The following is a 17,209-nucleotide window of genomic DNA, read 5'->3' as shown; positions in this document are numbered from 1 at the left end:
CACCCCTAGGTCCTGCTCTCGTGGGTTTTATTTTGGGGAGAGTCTGCTGTGGCTCTGCTGCCCTTGCTAACTACATGTGTGGCTGTCTCCGCGGCCCCTTCTGCGCCCAGTGGTTGTGGTTGGTTTTGGGTGGGTGTCCCATGCACAGTGGAGGACGGCAGGTTCCCTCCCTGCACACCTTGGGTCTCAGGAACCTGCTGCCATCTTTGTGTTCATTTTTTCTGTTGTTTTACTGCTTCGATACACATAGAACAGTGATGCACACAGGCGCCTGGTGGCGTAGACAGCTTGACCCTGGGAGCCTGCTGCTGCTGAAGAGCATTGGCACCATTAGTGAGAATGATGTCAGAGGTGGTCGTGGGGAGCCTGTGAACTTACGGAGTTTCCTAGAGAGGTGCAGAGCCACAGTTAGGATGGTCAGTGGGTGGCAACTGAAGTACCACTGCCAGCTCTCCCTGACACACCTGTGTCCCACCTGTGCCCCACATGTGCCCGGCCCCTGGCCGCTGCCCCCAGTACCACTTGGAGACTGGAGTCTCCAGCTTCCAGCCTTGTCCCCTTTCCCTCCCAGCAGGGGAGGCGCGGAAGGTGCTGCCTCCCTGGCCCACGGCGAGCATGGCACCAAGCTGCCCGTCCCTGCAGGCGATGGTGGGGTCTTCATCTCACGGCACCTGTTAACCATTGGGGAGTTTTGCCAGGGTGGAAGGCATCATTTTCATGGATACACATTTACCTAATATCTGATGTCCTGACCTGAACCCAGCACCCAGGAGGTGAGGGCAGGCTCAGTGCCCCCGACAAGCTGGGCGCTGCTCTGAGGGGTGCACAGACCCTTTGCCGCAGTGCTTGTGCAGCCAGAGTGAGTTGCAGCGGGTGGGCTTCTGGACTATCCCCACCACCATGCCTGTGCCTGGAGAGCACACGGCCTGCTGTGTGCACATCTTCGGGGCACAGTGGGGTGGCCTGTGGAACCCGTCATCTCCTTCCACCTGCAGGTATGACCTGGACGCCTGTGACATTCAGGAGAAATACCCAGACTTGTTCCAAGTGAACCTGGACGTGGAGGTGGAGCCCCGAGACAGGCCCAGCCGGGAGGCCCCACCCTGGGAGAGCACGAGCATGCGAGGGCTGAACCCCAAAATCCTCTTTTCCAGCCGCGAGGAGCAGCAGGACATCCTGTCTAAATTTGGTGAGATCCTTGCTCTGGCTTCAGCACCAGGAACCCTCAGGGTCAGGCTGTGTGTGGGGTGCGGGGAGGCTTGGGGCCTCCACCTTAGGGACTGAGTATTTGCAATGTCCAAGTTCTGCCCATGCCCACTGTGCACACCGAGCAGCCCCCACCCTGGGGATAGTCGCAGGCAGGGCTGGGACCCACAAGAGCATCAGGTCTGAGTCACGCTGGTCAGAGGGCTTGTTCTTGGATGTTCATCCACTTCATACGTGACCTGGAGACGTTGAGGCCTCTCGGGACCAGCTGGGTGTAGCGAGGCCACCGGCACCCCAGAGCTTTTTCCTAGCCACTCCCCCCACTCAGCTCAGTTATCTCGTCTTATTTCAGAGCAATTACAAAAAAGGTAGCATAGGAAGTGCACTGGCTGGTAGGACTCAGGTTCTGCCTGCTGACCACAGCACAGTGTGCTTCACGTTCTGGGTTGCATTTTTACATTTTCTCATATGAAGACAGCTAAGTACCCCTGAAAGTGTGTGCGCGCGCGCGCGCTGTGGGAGTATGTGCATGTGTGTGCACGAGCATGTGTGCATGTGTGCGTGTGCATGTGTGTACGTGTGTGAGCAGGCCAACGTCTGAGCCTGCACTGGGATCCATTCACAGACTGACCCTTGGTGGCTGTCAGCACAGGGTCCTGGAGGTCTGGCTGGGCTGCTGCAGTGGTGGTGCATCTGGGGCTGGGTGGCCTGATGCCCTCCTCTCCCAGCAGGGAAGCCCGAGCTCCCCCGGCAGCCAGGCTCCACTGCTCAGTACGACGCTGAGATGGGATCTCTTGACACTGAGCCCACAGAGTCAGAATCACCCCAGAGCAGCAGCACTGATACCAACCACTTCCTGCACACGCTGGACTGGCAGGGTAGGCACTGCGGGGACATGCCTAGGCCCCTCGCTTCTCTGAGCATCTCCATTCCCCCTTGGGCCTGCAGGCCTGAACTCCCTCAGCTTGTTTTCACACCCTCTGTCCCGGCCTCCTGCGGGGCCTGTCCCCACCGCCTGTCTGTGGTGACTTCTGCCTGTCAGCATGCTGCTTTCTTTCAGAGGAGAAAGACTCGGAGATGGGCCCAGAAAGTAACTTTGCCCAGGAGACTCCCTCCGCCCCCGCTGAGGACGCATGTGAGAGCGAGCCGTCGGATGAGTGCGCGGCAACCCTCTCTGCTGAGAGCAGGGACACAGCCGACGAAGACACGCCAGGCCTGGCAGCGAAGGCGCAAGAGCAAGAGTTGATTTTTGATGCAAACACGCCCACCACGCCACAGGAACCCATGCGGCCCGAGGATGGCGTTGACCTCCTGGGGCTGCACTCCGAGGCGGGGCCGGCACCCCCCTCACAGGGGCCCGTGGGCCCCCCCAGCAACGCTGACCTCCTCAGCTGCCTCCTGGGAGCCCCTGAGGCTGCTCCCGAGGGTCCCCCAGGCGATCTCCTCAGTGGGGAGACTCCCCTGCTCTTCACAAGCCCTGCCCCTACAACGAGCACGCCTGCTGTGGCCGGTACGTGCGAGCAGATGAGAGATTTCAGTGGTTCTGCCTCTAGGTCTGTGAGCTGGCGCCCGGCCTGGGTGGAGCTCTGAGAGTTGATGGGTGGGGGTGCAGGCGGGTGCTATGGGTTCTGGTTCCACCGCCTGTCCTGAGCTCCAGCCCTTCCCTCTCAGCTGCTGTCTCAGAAAGTCAGGCAAGAGCATTGGCCGAGGATGTGCCCAGCTCTCGGTCTCTCGTGTCATCCTGAGTCTGCCGGGTTATCTTGTTGTCTGTGGTCCGCGCATGATGCTCTGGTTGAGGTGCTGCTGTGGTGCCTGCACAGGGGCTCACCTCCCTGCTCCTTGGTGTCTCTGCAGCCCACCCGTTTGACCCTCTCCTGCTGACATCCCATCCAGACGCCCAGCCCTGCCCCAAGCCCAACCTCTTTGGTGAATTTGTTAATTCGGACTCTCTGACTGCCCAGTCTGCAACCTTCCCCTCCACCCACAGCGCCCCACCCCCGGCCTGCAGCACCGACTTCCTACAGCTGGGTGAGTGCGGTTGAGAGGCCAACAGAGGGGCCACTGTGTATCCCGGGCTGAGCCCTCCCAGCTGCAGGTCCTCCCTCCCCTGGAGGGGGATGTGACCCTCTGGTGTCCACCCCTCAAGCTCTGCTAGGTGTTTGGGGAGGTTGGAGGAGGTTCTGGGGGTGCTATATGCACCCGTGAGCGAGTGTGTGGGCCACCTGCGGGGAAGGGTGACATGCAACATAGTCCTGGAAGCTTCTCCGCTTGCTCCCCCATCCACCTGGTCATTTCAGTAGTCCGTGATGTGTGCTTAGCCTCGGGGGGAGGCTGGTCCATAGTGGCTGAGCCCAGTGCTCAGCATGGCCTCTGCCTGGGGCACTTGGCCAGCTAGTGGGGGGGTGTATGGGGCTTGTGGCCCACTTGTCCCCTCAGGGCCCCCAGGAGGCCATGTGAAGGCCACAGCCCACCTCCACCAGGGGACACATCAAATGGTGCCACTCTCTTCCAGGGGATGTGCCAGCAGAGCCCAGCAAGATGACAGCTTCAGCCAGCCACCCAGACCTGCTGGGAGGATGGGATGCCTGGGCTGAGGCACCAGCCCCCACACCGGCCACAGAAGGTACGACCCTGCCCCTTTTTTCGTTTCACCAGGATGGAACCATAACCCCTCCCAGAGGAGACTGTCAGGGCACACCGTGGGGCTACCTGCCCTTCTTCTCAGCCCACTGTGTGGCCCAGCGGGTGTGCACAGGTGCAGCCCAGAGCCTGTCACGTGGTCCCTTCCTCATCTCCTGTGGAGTGTGTGTGTGACAGTCCGTTCCTGACTTTCACCCGTACATTGCTTAGTGTGTTCTTGTGTCCTGTGGCTGCTGTGCCTCTGGTGGACCCCTTTGGGAGACTGCACTTGTCCCAGGGCTGTGCCCTGTCCTAGGGACGTGGAGGGGTAGGGGTCCAGCATTTCACTTGGGAAATGTCCACTTGCGAGTTGCTGTGGAAGGTGATCACGTTGACAAGGCCTGTGACACGTGTCCCTCCAGGACCTTCTAGTGAGTAATGTTCCAGGAGCCGTCCCAGCCTCGGCCCCTCCCCGAGCTGGCTGAGGACTGACGGCCTGTTTTCCTGCTGTGATGGCCGTCGGTTGCTGTCATCTGCAGCCCACTATTATACCTGAGGCTGACTATTGCTTTATGGTTTGGTTATTTGCGTTTCTTAGAGAACTGTTTTCTGTTCTTTAATAATTTTTGGCATTGAAAACACATCTTCTGCCTATCAGTTTATAAGAGAGAGAGCCCTTTATGTGTGAGTAGCCTTCATTTGTAATAACTGATATTCCTCCAAGTGGCTGTACAGTAATTTACTCAGATACTTGTTCAGTCTCTAATACTTAGACTATTCTCAAACTCACACTCTCATAAAGAGTGCTGCACATCAACAGAGCGAGGAGAGCCCACTGTGTGGCCAGTGTGCCAGGGATGCATCTGGTACAGGGTGAATTCCCATAATATATAAAGAAATCACACAATGCAACAGCAGGACAAATGTCCAGTTAAAAATGGGCCCTGGCCGGGTTGGTTCAGTGATTAGAGCATCGGCTCAGAGGATGCTCAAGGCCATGTGCCTTGGTTTCAGTTTGGTCCCCGGCCCTGATCCCTGGCTGGGGTGCGTACGGGGGAGGCAGCTGATCGATGTGTCTCTCTTGTCAGTGTTCCTCCCTCTCTTTTCCCTCCTCCGTCCTTTCCACACTCTCTAAAAATCAATGAAAAAAATATATCCTTGGGTGAAGATTTAAAAAAAGGGCAAAGGACCTGAATAGATTCTCCTCCAAAGAGGAGATACAGATGGTCAGTAGACAGGAAAAAGCTCTGTGTCACTCATCACAGAGAGATGCAGATTAAACCACAACGAGGTATCACCTCACACCTGTCAGAATGTCCACCATCAACAAACGACAAGTGCTGGCGAGGGTGTGGGGAAAGGGGAGCCCTGGTACACTGCTGGTGGGAATGCAGACTGGTGCAGCCACTATGGAAAACAGTGTGGAGGTCCCTCAAAAAATTAAAAATGGAGCTGTCCCAGTGATTCCACTCCTAGGAATGTATCCTAAGAACCCTGAAACACTAATCAGAAAGAACGTATACTCCCCTATATTCATAGCAGCACAGTTTACAATAGCTAAGATCTGGAAACAGCCCAAGTGCCCATCAGTAGATGAGTGGATAAAAAGCTGTGGGATGTTTGCACCATGGAATACTATGCAGCTATAAAGAAGAAGGATCTTGTGCCCTTTGAGACGGCATGGAGGGAACTGGAGAGGACTACGCTAAGGGAAATAAGCCAGGCAGAGAAAGACAAGTACCACATGATCTCACTTGTATGTGGAATATAATGAACAAAATAAACAAAGTGGAAACGGACTCATAAATACAGAAAACAGACTGACAGCTGCTAGAGGGGAGGGGGGAGGGAGAACTGGATGAAAGAAGGTGAAGGGATTAGCCTGAGAACACTTACACACAGCCCACAGTCACAGACATCAATGTGGTGGTGTCCAGGGGAAGAGGGAACCAGCTGGGTGGAGGTGGCAAAGGGGTGAGGGGAAATGGGGACATCTGTTGTAATTGTGTCAACGGTAAAAATAAAAGTAAAAAAATAAGACTATTACAAAGCACATTCTCACTTTAAGGAGGTTCCAGGGAGTGCTGTCACACAGTGTCAGGAGAGTACAGCATTTTCAGACCCTTGTACCCATTAGGGCGTCTTCCACAGGAGCAGCGGGGGGGCCATGGGGCAGTTCTGGGCATGTGCATGGCCATGCCCTGGATTGGCGCTCTGTCTTAGCTTGTGAGGCCTTCAGGAGCATTGGGCTGGAAGGCTGGGCTGCATCTCGCTTCAGTGCACTTGTTCACCGTCTTTTGTCTTCCAGGCCCCTTCTTCTCTCCTGGAGGCCCACCGGCCCCGCCTGGCCCCCCGGCCAGCCGGACCAAGTCTCAGAACCTGGACCCGTTTGCAGACCTCGGTGACCTCGGTTCCAGCCTCCAAGGTAACGTGCAGGGCGTGTGCAGTGCCAGGCCTGCTCGCGGGAGGGTTCAGTCCTTCTGTCCTCTTCCCGCTCCCTCTGCCAGACTCAGGTGCCCTAGGTGGGACCTTCACCTCCATTCACCAAGGTACAGGCCCCAGTGACACGAGGAACAGCCCGTCTGCTCCTGTGGCAGGGGCTTGTTAAACAACCCACCTCGAGCAGGTGCTAGACCTGGCTCTTCACGGGCATCACAGTGTGTGTGGGCCGTCTGAGGAGCAGGGCCTCAGCGTGGAGGACCCAGTGTCATGCCTGCCTCTGCTGGAGCTGACCTGATGGCCTGTCCCTGGGTTCCCCCAGCTCCTCCAGAAACTGTGGGTACCTGAGAGTCTCTCCTCTCTTAGCAGTTGGGTGGCATGTGGAACTTCTCGTTAGAAGTAGCATCTCCTCAGAATGCTTGTTATTTGGAGTTATCTGGCGTCTGGCCCTTGGCTGGCGTCTCCCCCCTGGAACATTGGGGCCACTCCCTGAAGCCCTGTGCTGGCGCCCCTGAACCTTGGCTTAAAAGCTGAGGTTCTCAGCACTGAGGCTCCCTACTGTCGCTCTCCCCTCTGACCCATCACTGCCTTCGCCTCCTGCTCACGCTGTGGTTGGGTCTTTGGTTGGGTCTGTGGGGCCGGCGTCCACCTTGCATCTCGTGTGTGTGGAGGGCTCCTTCTGCTACTGTCTTGTTGAGTCTTGGGAGGTTTTCATTTCTGGGATAGTTCATTTTTTAAATAGTTTCCTGGAGTGAGGTTGCAGTGTCTCTCAGGCATTCTTGGAAGTTAGGGTTGTCTGGCTCCGACCCTTGCGTGGCCTCTATCTTAGGCCGTTTGAGTGTGGATGGGGCCACAGGAGCCACCTGGTGCTACCTGGGCTATGGGCTGCAGATCCTGTGCGGAAAGGACTTGTCAGGATCCAAGTTGCCATTCTCAGGGTGGAGCCCAACTCTCAGTCCTGCACTACGACCCGAGACCCTCTGTCATACTTCCTGCGAAATAGGATTTTGAATAAAGCTGATGGTACTGAAAGGAGAAATAGACAGATTGTTCTGGAGCCCTCAGCATCCCTCTTCACCAAATGTGGAGAAACTGCTCGGTGGCCAGCAAGCGAAAGGGACTTGGAGGCACTGTCAGCCCCTGGGAGCTCAGCGTGGCCCACTCGTGGGGCTCGGCACCAGCTGCCAAGGGCGCATGTCCTCATGCACCTGTGGGTCCTCCACCAAGACGCCGTGACCTGGCAGGAAACAGACCCAGGTGCATTTGATAGGACAGATCACAGCTCGTTGCCACACTCTGACCCCACGGGGTCAGCTGGAATCAGGAGCAGCAGGGAACTGAACCCGTGCAGGTAACACAGGTGGTCTCAGAGTATGGGGAGGGGGCACATTGCACTGAGTGAAGGTGGAGGCAGGAAACACGAAACCCGGGGTGTTGTGTGGCTCCCACAGTGCAAAGAGGGGAGCATCTGCATCAAGTGCCACTTTGGAGAAGATAAGACATCCCATCAGAACTGGAGCCCTCTTCTCAAGGTGCCTGAGAAGCGGAGCAACATAAACTCAAAGCAAATGGAAGGAAATAAAGAACCAAAACCAGTGAAACAGGAAACAGAAACAGTAAAGGAAGTTAATTTAAACAAAAGGCTGGTTCTTCGAAGAGATTGATAAAATTGACAAAGCTCTGCTAAGACAAAATCTAAACAGGAAGGTGACACGAGGGGCCAGTGTCAGGAGTGACGAAGTCAGCACTGGCTTTGAGAACAAGGCAGCGGAGCCCCGCCTGTGGGTGTGACAGCTGGCGTACGTGAGGTGTGCAGTCTCCACAGCCGGCTGCACCAAACACGTGTGGAGTAGGTCATTGGAGTGCTTTATAACTAAAGAAATGAGCTTACAGTTTAAAAAACCTCCCAAAAAGGAAATCTCCAGGCCTCGATGGTTTCATCGGAGGGTTTTATCACACTTAGTCTCTTCCCCATGGCCTCTTCCAGGGGTTGGGAAGAGGTGGGAACACTCCCAGTTGATTTTTGTGAAGCTAGAATCACCCTCAGACCAAAACCAGACCAAGACGGCCCAAGAGAAGGAAAGTACAGGGCAACCTCCTGCAAACACGACACAAACTCCACAGCAGAGGGGCAGCAGAACTTGCCAGTGGGCGAGGCCCCACCACAGGCAGCGGGGGCTGCCCAGGACCCGGAGGCTGGCTCCACACCCAGTGCAGCTGAGACTCCGCCACGCCCACTGGCCCCGTCAGCAGTGCAGGGAGGCGTGTGGCACTCAGCACCGTGACTGATACACCAGCTGGCGACGAGAACGTCCTCTGCTCAGTAATGACCATCTATCTGCAGACCCTGTCACCACCTCACCCTGGACGGTGACTGCCCTCTCACAGAGGCGGGAGCAGGAGGAAGTCACACATGGGAAGGGAGAAGTAACACTACTGTAGGTGACGTGCGTGTCTGTGTGGCGGGCCTCAAGGCACCTCTGAAAACCACCTGATCCAGGGAGTGAGTTCCACTGACAGGCCCCCGGATACAAGAGCCACAGGCGAACAGCAGTCATGTCTACTGATAGCTGTGTGCACAGGGAACCCCAGGCCAAAACGGTGCCGTTAACTGCCACTGAGAAAGGGCACCCTTCAGCATGACTGATGACACATGCAGTGAAACTGCACAACCACACGTGATGAAGAAAACCAGACAGGCTAGGCTCACAGGCAGGAGGACCCGGCACAATGTGGTGGACAGGTCTCCCCAGATCTGAGGGTTCAGTAGTTCCCGCCAAAACCTAGCAAGGATTTCTGTAGACACAGCAGGCTTGTGGTAGTGTGTTTGGAAAGTCAGAGCTGGCATGACTGGTATGATGTCCAATGGCAGAGGAGCCTGGGAGAAATCCATGTGCCTGGATTGCGGCTCGCTCTGCAGCCACAGAAATCGGGACTGGGTGGTGTTGGCAGGAGGGTACACACAGGTGGAGCGGACAGAGTAGAGGACCCAGAAAGGGCTCACGAGGAGACCAGCTGAGTTTTGACAGGTGCCAGAGCGACCTGCGGGTGGTGCTGGAACATTGCACGTCTGTCCGCAGACAACAAGGTAGCCTCACACCGAGCTCCACGCCTCATACCTCCCTCAGGTGGCTCAGACCTGGTCGTGGGTTAAGTGCACAAAGTGGAGCTGTAAGGCCTCGAGGAGAGAACGGACATCTGGGACCTCGGGCCCATAATGGAAGACATTGGTAGTTTGGACTTAATGGAAATGAAGTCTCCCGCCCAGGTGAGGACTGCACTGATGGAGAGACAAGCTGCAGGTCTGGAAAAAACACTTTCAAGCCACGCAGAGCTCACCTCTAGGACTCGTAAGTACAGAGAGGCCTCAGTGTCCTCGATAGGCTCCGCCCTCGACCTGAAGTGAAAGGATGTGTTGCGCTCAGGCCAATGGTGCGAACAAAGGTAACGTCCCACACCCGGCACCTCATCAGTATCAGAGCAGAGCCATCGGTTAGAGAATGGGCAAGTCGTGATGAGACCCCTGCATGGGCCATGGGGATGCTGGCGGGCCCCTAAAGATGCTGACACCCCTCACCACCAGGCAGGTGCCAGGGATACTTCACTGGATGTCAGCCCTTGGGTGGTTAAGCGATAGGGCCAACACCGAGTGCCGCCGGGGGCCGGAGCGACTTCTCACCTGTGCTGGAGGGAGTGTAAGGTGCTGCGGCTGCTCTAGAAACAGTGCGTCCGTCTCCTCTAAAAGTGCAGAGGCCGCTACCATTTACCAAGATAAAGATGCAGGCGTGTGCAGGCCTGTGCGTGGGGTCACAGCAGCTGTGTATGTAGTTGCCTCAGGCCGGGCTGGTGGCTGAGCGAACCTTGGTGCGTCTCTCCCAGAACATGCCGCTCAGCAATAAAAGGAGCCATCCCGAGTGACAAGAGCCCATTGCATAGGCTACCTACTGTCTGAGTCCATTTCTAGAACATTCTTGAAATGAGTCACAGAGGACAGACAGTGCCTTGATCCGTTGCTCACACAGAAGTGTGCACGTGGCCAAGTTGCAGAGTTGGGCACATGTGTGCACCCACATGTACATGGCACACTCATGTGCGTGCACACAGATATGTGCACACAGCATGGCACATATGCTGTGCACATACATGTACACATGGCAACACACATGACTATACACATGTAGCAGCTGGCAGGAGCCAGGCTGCACCAAGGCCAGTTGTCTGCTGCGTGTGCGCTGGGCCTGGGCTCTGAGCGCTGGTTCTGCAGCTTCCTGTGAGTCTCTTTCCAAATAGAAGGTTAAAGAACCAGCCCTGCATTCTGAGAGCAGGCAGGAGGCAGTGCCTACGCTCACCGAGACCATCTGCACTGTGCTCTGGCCCCTGCAGCCGTCCCTACCATCACCCAACGGGGGGGCCACTTCGAAGACTGCCCCTCCTGGCATCTGACTGCAAACTTTGGTTTTGCAAGTGCATGTTTTCCTGCAGGTGTGTCTCTGAGACACCAGCCCCTTCATAGGACCTAGCCGCTGTCACATGTTGTCAACGCTTACCTGCCATAACTGTCTCCCCAGGCTCGCCCGGTGGATTTTCTCCTGGGGGCTTTGTTCCCAAAACAGCCCCCCCTCCCAAGGGTGGCAGCTCCTGGCAGACGAGTCGGCCCCCAGGCCAGGGCGCCCCGTGGGCCTCCCAGACCAAGCCGTCCCCCAAAACCTGTGCACAGCCAAGGCCTAGCTATGCCGCGAACTTCAGCGTGATTGGTGGGCGAGAGGAGCGGGGTGTCCGCGTCCCCAGCTTTGGTGAGTCTGCCCTCTTTCCCTCTGGGTATGATTTTCTTCTGGGACAGATACTCAATGAGACCCAGAGCCCCTCACCTGTAGGAGCCATGTTTGGGTTTGGGTTTAGGTGGGAGGACATGGTTCAGATTGATGTCTGTGGGTGTCCATCCCTCTCATCCTAGACCAGCATGGTCCAGGTGGCCAGGCCCACGCTGTCTGGGAACTGGCTTGGCCTCCTCAGCTGCCTGGGCAGCTGAACAGTCAGCCCAGGCCTGGCTGTGTTGTCACGGGAATGGCATGTCCCACATCAGCCCAGGAGAGGTGATAGACTGCCCTGTGCTCAGGAGCGTTTGTGCCCAGGGAACTCTCCTGGGTGTTTCCCACTTCTCTCCACTGTCCTTCAGTCCCAAAGGGTCATTGAGCTAGAAACTGTCCCAGGGGTGGGCAGAGGTCAGCGGTGCCCCGGGGTCTCAGAAGACTCTCCGTCCCTCTCCAGGTCAAAAGCTGCGGGTGTCTGAGAACCATTTTGAAGACCTGCTGCCCAACCAAGGCTTCTCCTCCAAGGCTGGCAAGAAGGGACCGAGGACCATCGCCGAGATGAGGAGGCAGGACCAGGCAAGGGACACGGACCCGCTGAAGCTGAAGGTGCGCTGCAGCCCAGGGTGCAGAAGGGACGGGTGCTCCCTGAGTCACCTTTTCACCCCAGGGCATCACAGCCAGTGTGGCCCCCTTGGTCCTGGGGTTCACCGAGGCTCCCCCGGTGCTGTAGATGGACCTGGCCCTCCCCCTGAGTGGACAGCAGCCCCCCGGGGCCCCTGACTTACAGTGAGAGGGTTTGTGCGGCTCGTCCTCTGAGGCTCGCTGGTCTCCTGAGAGCGTTTCAGTGGATGCAGACTGTCCGATCAGCAGCATCTCCACGGTGGCTGTCTCCGTGCTGCTGGATGCGGGCGGCTTGTGTGTCCCCATTTGTTATTAGGCGTTCTCTTCTGGAAATCTAACCATACCTAATCTCTGTCAGGACAAAGTGCCCCTGAGGCCCCCAGCCCCCAGGAGAGCAGCTTAGGGCACTGGGGGTGACGGGACATCTGTGTGTCCAGCACTCTGGCCTTTGCTGTGCAGGGCTGGCCATGAGCCCAGCATTCTGGAGTGGCCAGGTGTCTTCACTGGTAGGTTGGTGCTAATGCGGGCACTGTGCCCTTGGGATCATCTTGACAGGGCACCCTGGAGCCCAGTCTGTCACCTTACTGGACACTAGAGCTCTGGGCCAGGCAGGCCAGGCCACGAGGGCAGGTCTGCTGAATTCCCCCGACAGGAGTCACCAGGTTCCTTGTGCTGTCTGGTCCTGTGCGGTGTCTGGCCAGACCTGGGAGCAGTGTTCCCTAGTGGGGTCGTCACAGAAAATGGGGTGGTGGGCCCCACGTCTTGTGGCCAACAGCATGTGGAGTGTCATGACCACTGGCCACATGTCAGGGAGGGACTGGGCCAGGACAGCTCTGCAGCCCCCGTGTCTCCCGCAGCTCCTGGACTGGACCGAGGGCAAGGAGAGGAATATCCGCGCCCTGCTGTCCACACTCCACACCGTGCTCTGGGACGGCGAGAGCCGCTGGACACCAGTGGGCATGGCCGACCTGGTGACACCCGAGCAGGTGAAGAAGCAGTATCGACGGGCTGTGCTGGTGGTCCACCCCGACAAGGTGAGCACCCGGGGGGTCCACCTGAGGGGAGGGGAGCTCCAGGCGGAGTTCCCAGGAGCAGGCGTGAGGCTACCCTCACCTCTCGTCCCGCAGGCCACAGGGCGGCCCCACGAGCAGCAGGCCAGGCTGATCTTCATGGAGCTGAGCGACGCCTGGTCTGAGTTTGAGAGCCAGGGCGCCCGGCCCCTCTTCTGAGCCCTTGAGGTCGCAGCTGTGCATGGACCACGAGTGGCCCCACTGGACCGAGAGAGCCTCCTCCAGGGTCTCGGCAGCGTGGGCTCACACAGCTGCACCCTGATGCCCGCCTGCCACCCTGGGAGGATCCGGAGCCCATGCTGCCCGGCGAGGAGACAGCATTCCAGAGCCGCCTGGTTTTTTTCCTTTTTTCTTTCCCAAAGGAAAGTGTCGATTCACATTCCTCCCACAGTTGTCACAGTTTGTGATTTGTTTTGTTCAGTGGCCATCCCCTGGAGAGCGCGTCCCCTCTCAGGTGGAGTGCGCTACCCCGTCCTCTCCTGATCCCGCTCACGAACGTCCGTGTCCCAGGTGTGATCAGCCTGGGGGCCTCCTGTACATAATTAAACTATTTTCTGATGACGCTCATCTCTGCGGGTCTCCTGCCCCCGCTCCTGCCGTCGTCCGGCTGGTCTTGGCTCTGACCCAGAAGACGCAGCTTGGGGACCCACAGGGCAGCGTTGGGCTACTTGTCACTCTGTCCTGAGCCTCCTCGGGCGCCTGGTAGCCTGGGCTGGTCAGTCACGTGCAGGAAAAGGCAGGCGGTATGGGGGCTGAAGGGACACACTGCAGCCGTGGGTCCTGGTTGGTCCAGGCCGTGGGTCCTGGGCATACTGTGGTCACTGCTCCTCCAGTGCAGGCCCCCTATGAGACTGCAGGGCCCTGTGTCCACCGGGTCCCCTTTGGGCAGGGCGTGCGGGGCTGTCAGGTGTCAGGGAATTCAGAACAGAGACCTAACTTTCTTTGGCAAAGGCCTGTTGGAGGAGTGCCAGCTGCCGAATCTTGTAAGCGGTGGTGTGGCCAAGGAGGCTCGGGACAGCGCAGTCAGGACAGGACAGCAACATCAGAAATGACTTTACGAGCCTCCTATGGGTCTGTCCACAGGGCCAAGGGCTCATTTGACTCTGGCTGCTGGGCACTGCTTCTCGGGCCCTGGAAATTTGGCCTGTCCAGGAGCTCCTAGTGGTGGCAGCAGGTGTGGTCAGGCCCTGCCACAGCTCTCCAGGTCAGCAGGCCTGTGATAGCCATGTCCTCATCACCCAGACGTGCTCCTGAGTCAGGTGTGGTGCACGTGGAAGGTGGAGGTCCTGGGGCACTTGTGGGATACCAGCAGCCTCCACCCACCTCTCATCTCCAGGGGACCCAAGTGCTTTGTCACTAACTTTGGTCTGCAGGAGCTGGGCACTCCTGTACTCAGAGGTCCCACCTTGGGTGTACCTCTCACCTCGGGAGCATCGAGTGGTTGTGAAAACCTAGCATGAAGCTCAGACCCTGCCTCCCGCTGCTGGCAACTGAGTTGGCCTGAGACCCGCAAGCACTGTGGCCAGGACCTGTGGGCTGTGATGGAGCAGGAAGCCTGTGCCTCCGGAAGGTTCAAGTACAGAAAAGCTCTAGCCTTTGTCCTGAGCTCCCACAGGGCGTCTTGTGCCAGCAGGACCTCACCTGGGGCCAGGACCCCTGCCCAGGAGGCAGGACAGAGGATGTCAAGGCTGCTGCTGGGGGAGGAAAGAGCACTAAGCCTCTTTCCACCTCGGCTCCAACCCTCCAACCCAGGGCAGTGCTGAATAATGCAGCTGAGTGTCAGTGGTGCATTCTCACAAAATAAGGACCACATTTGTTATGGATCTGCTGCTATTTTTAGCTTTTAGTTTTTCTAAAAAGTAATGAGCAGTCTAGATAGGAACAGAAATTTCACATGAAGGTCGCTGGCTGGGGCCTGCAGAGCCCAGCCCCAGCCCCAGCCCCAGCCCCCTTGGGTCCCCGTGTGGCTCTGTACCTCCCGCCTGTGCTGACTCACCGCCCTAGGTGATGGTCTGAGACCCCCTGCAGGGGCTGCTCCCAGGACCAGGCTTGTCCACTCCAGGGCGTGAACAGGCCATGGACAGGCTGGCTACACGCAGTGCCCTGTCCCTACTCCAGCTCTAAGGGATAAGTCTCTGGCTGAATCGCCAAGGCTGGGGGCTCTCACCCAGCTCTTCAGGGCCCTGCTCCTGAGGCAGAGGTTCTGGGCTGGAAATGGGCTCAGATAAGGGACCTGGTGCAGGACAAGCCTCCGTGCTGCCTGCCCATGTATTACTCCAGGCCCCTTTTGTCCAGCACCCCCTGGCCTGCAGAGGACCCACACACACATCCCACAGTGGACACCTGATGGCCTTGGTGATCTGTGTCCTCTGGCACCAAACAGTATGTGCCCCCACACCCACCCGCCTCCTGGCGCACCCACCTCCCTCGCCTCCTTCCCCCTTCCCTGGGGGTCCTGGCCAGTACGTTAGACCCTGTGTCTTGAGAAAATGTCCCCAAGTTAGTGAATTTTTGCTTTGCCTCGAGGCATCTTGATGACAGGTCCTCCTTCCTGCGGCACCAGCTAGTAATTCCTGCAACTCTTGGGGATGGGCCCTCCTCAGTCCCCCTGCAGCCCCGGCCCTAGAAAGCTCTGCAGCCCCTACCACAGGGCCCCTCGGGCAGCCTGGCCTCAGGAGGAGAGAGCCCCCTGCTCTGGCTCCAGCACAGAGCAGCCTTGAGTCCCGCCCCCGCCTAATTCCAGCCCGTGGGAGATAGGTCCTCGTCTGCTCAGTGAGTGCCTCCTGGGCACCCACCGTACAGGCCCAGGGGGACTGCGGGGCCTCTCCACGGGGCAGGGACCAGCTCAGCCTGCACCTCCATCAGCCTACTGCCTGCCCTGGTTGCTCTTCCTGAGACCTCCGAAGCAAACTGCTACTCCAGGCTCTGCCTTGGGGGACCCGGGTTAGACTTGGGTTCCTTGCTCTGCGGTGGGCCCCACATCCCTGCCGGACTCTCGCAGCTCACCACACAGGACTCCAGATGGCCTGGACTGCCTCTGGTCCTTCTAGAGACCCACCAGGACCTCGTCCCACCTTGCAGTTGGGTCTGGCTCTGTCTCCCCAGTTCTGTGGACGATCCTGGGAGCTCCCCCCACCCTCCACCTGAGACCACAGGGTTGGGACTCCTGGGCCCAAGAGGGACCCTCTATCATGTCATTGGAACCAGCCTTGACCCCAGCGGCCATGGGGAGACCCTAGAGGGGCTTTACTCTCAGATCCCGCCCCCAGGTGCCTGGGCCACTGCCAGGAGCCACCCTCCAGTCCAGCCTGAGCCTGCCCAGCTCTGATAATGGCTGCCGAGTCTCGGTGCCACGAGGAATCCTCTTCTCCCCACAGTGTCAGCTTCGGGGGTACAGGGGCACTATGGCCACCAGGAGGGTGAGGGGCCCTGTTTGCACTCCACCCTGTGGGCCCCATGCTCAGGCCAGGAGCCCCTCCTAGGCGGAGAGTAAGGCCTGGACACGATGCCTCATCAGAAGGAAATCCTGCCGCTTGCCTGGGGGAGGGGATACCCAGCAGTTCCCTGCAGCTGCCCTGTGCAAGGCCCTTCCTTGGCCAGGCATGGGGGCAGGGCCCACTGGCAGGACAGGAACCCCCAGAGGGAGCCAGAGGCCCCCTCAGCTGTGCAGACACCCTGAGGACTCCGCTGGCCTGCAGTCGGTGTAACTGTTCTCACACCCCTGATTAAACCAGTTTTGTTTTATTGCACGGATTGTAGTGGCAGGGACCAGGGTTTCCCCAGGGTAGATGGTGGCTCTTCAGAGCCGGAGAGGAACAATCTAGTGTCCAGGCCAAGTGCACCAATGGCCCAGGAGAGGGGTGCCTGGCATCTGCCCTCAGAGGGAGAAAGGAGTACAGAGGAGAGGTTGGAACTCTCAGGGGCAGGCGGCTTCCAAGGTTTCTCCAAGTGGCACGTGTATGAGGACCTGGTTCCTCCTCTCAGCTGTTTGGACAAACATGTTCTGTCCATGGTGGGGCCTGGGGGGGGGAGGGTGCTGGGCTGTTTTCCCTGTGGCTGCTGGAATGCTGCCGTGGACCTGGGTGCTTACACCCGTTTCCAGTTCCCTGGGCAAGTCCCTGGGCACCTTGTGGAGATGCAGGCGCCCTGCCCTTTTGTTCACTCACCGTCTCTGTCCACACCATCCCCCGGCAGAGCAACAAGTGGTCACATGGGCCCTGGGTCCTGTCCTGCAGGGATAGGGTGGCCTTGGGGGGGGGGGGTGAGCTGGGGGCTCTGCACCCTGAAAACAGAGCCTGGGTATCGAGTGTTCCTCCCAGATTGTGTACCCCACACAGTCTGGCTGGTAAGCACTCACCTCCACAAAGGGATCCGCAGAACAGGGGGACTCTGGCGCCCCCCCCCACATGCACCCTTCACCAGTGTGGCCAGAGGGGCATGCCC

The 17,209-nt window shown here is 58.3% G+C and overlaps 1 protein-coding gene across 8 annotated transcripts in view; it reads left to right on the top strand.

The window, feature by feature from the left end:
• The window catches only part of GAK (cyclin G associated kinase), a 50,647-nt gene extending 37,320 nt beyond the window's left edge, over window positions 1-13,327 (top strand). For 5 of the 8 annotated variants that reach the window (XM_081139704.1, XM_081139701.1, XM_081139705.1 and 2 more), the window contains 10 exons: window positions 996-1,189; window positions 1,935-2,084; window positions 2,267-2,716; window positions 3,061-3,234; window positions 3,719-3,829; window positions 6,134-6,250; window positions 10,833-11,057; window positions 11,533-11,681; window positions 12,554-12,730; window positions 12,824-13,327. In XM_081139704.1, coding sequence (XP_080995830.1) covers window positions 996-1,189; window positions 1,935-2,084; window positions 2,267-2,716; window positions 3,061-3,234; window positions 3,719-3,829; window positions 6,134-6,250; window positions 10,833-11,057; window positions 11,533-11,681; window positions 12,554-12,730; window positions 12,824-12,925 — 1,849 coding nt within the window. In that variant the 3' untranslated portion in view covers window positions 12,926-13,327. The remainder of the gene's footprint in view (window positions 1-995; window positions 1,190-1,934; window positions 2,085-2,266; window positions 2,717-3,060; window positions 3,235-3,718; window positions 3,830-6,133; window positions 6,251-10,832; window positions 11,058-11,532; window positions 11,682-12,553; window positions 12,731-12,823) is intronic. The other 3 variants (XM_081139703.1, XM_081139700.1, XM_081139707.1) reach the window with 1 other exon arrangement.
• The last annotated feature ends 3,882 nt before the right edge of the window (window positions 13,328-17,209 follow it).

This window comes from Miniopterus schreibersii (assembly GCF_964146895.1).
Source record: "Miniopterus schreibersii genome assembly, chromosome: 1".
Lineage (NCBI taxonomy): Eukaryota > Metazoa > Chordata > Mammalia > Chiroptera > Miniopteridae > Miniopterus > Miniopterus schreibersii.
Note: the sequence above shows the minus strand (reverse complement) of the source record. Positions and strands in the feature narration are given on the sequence as shown.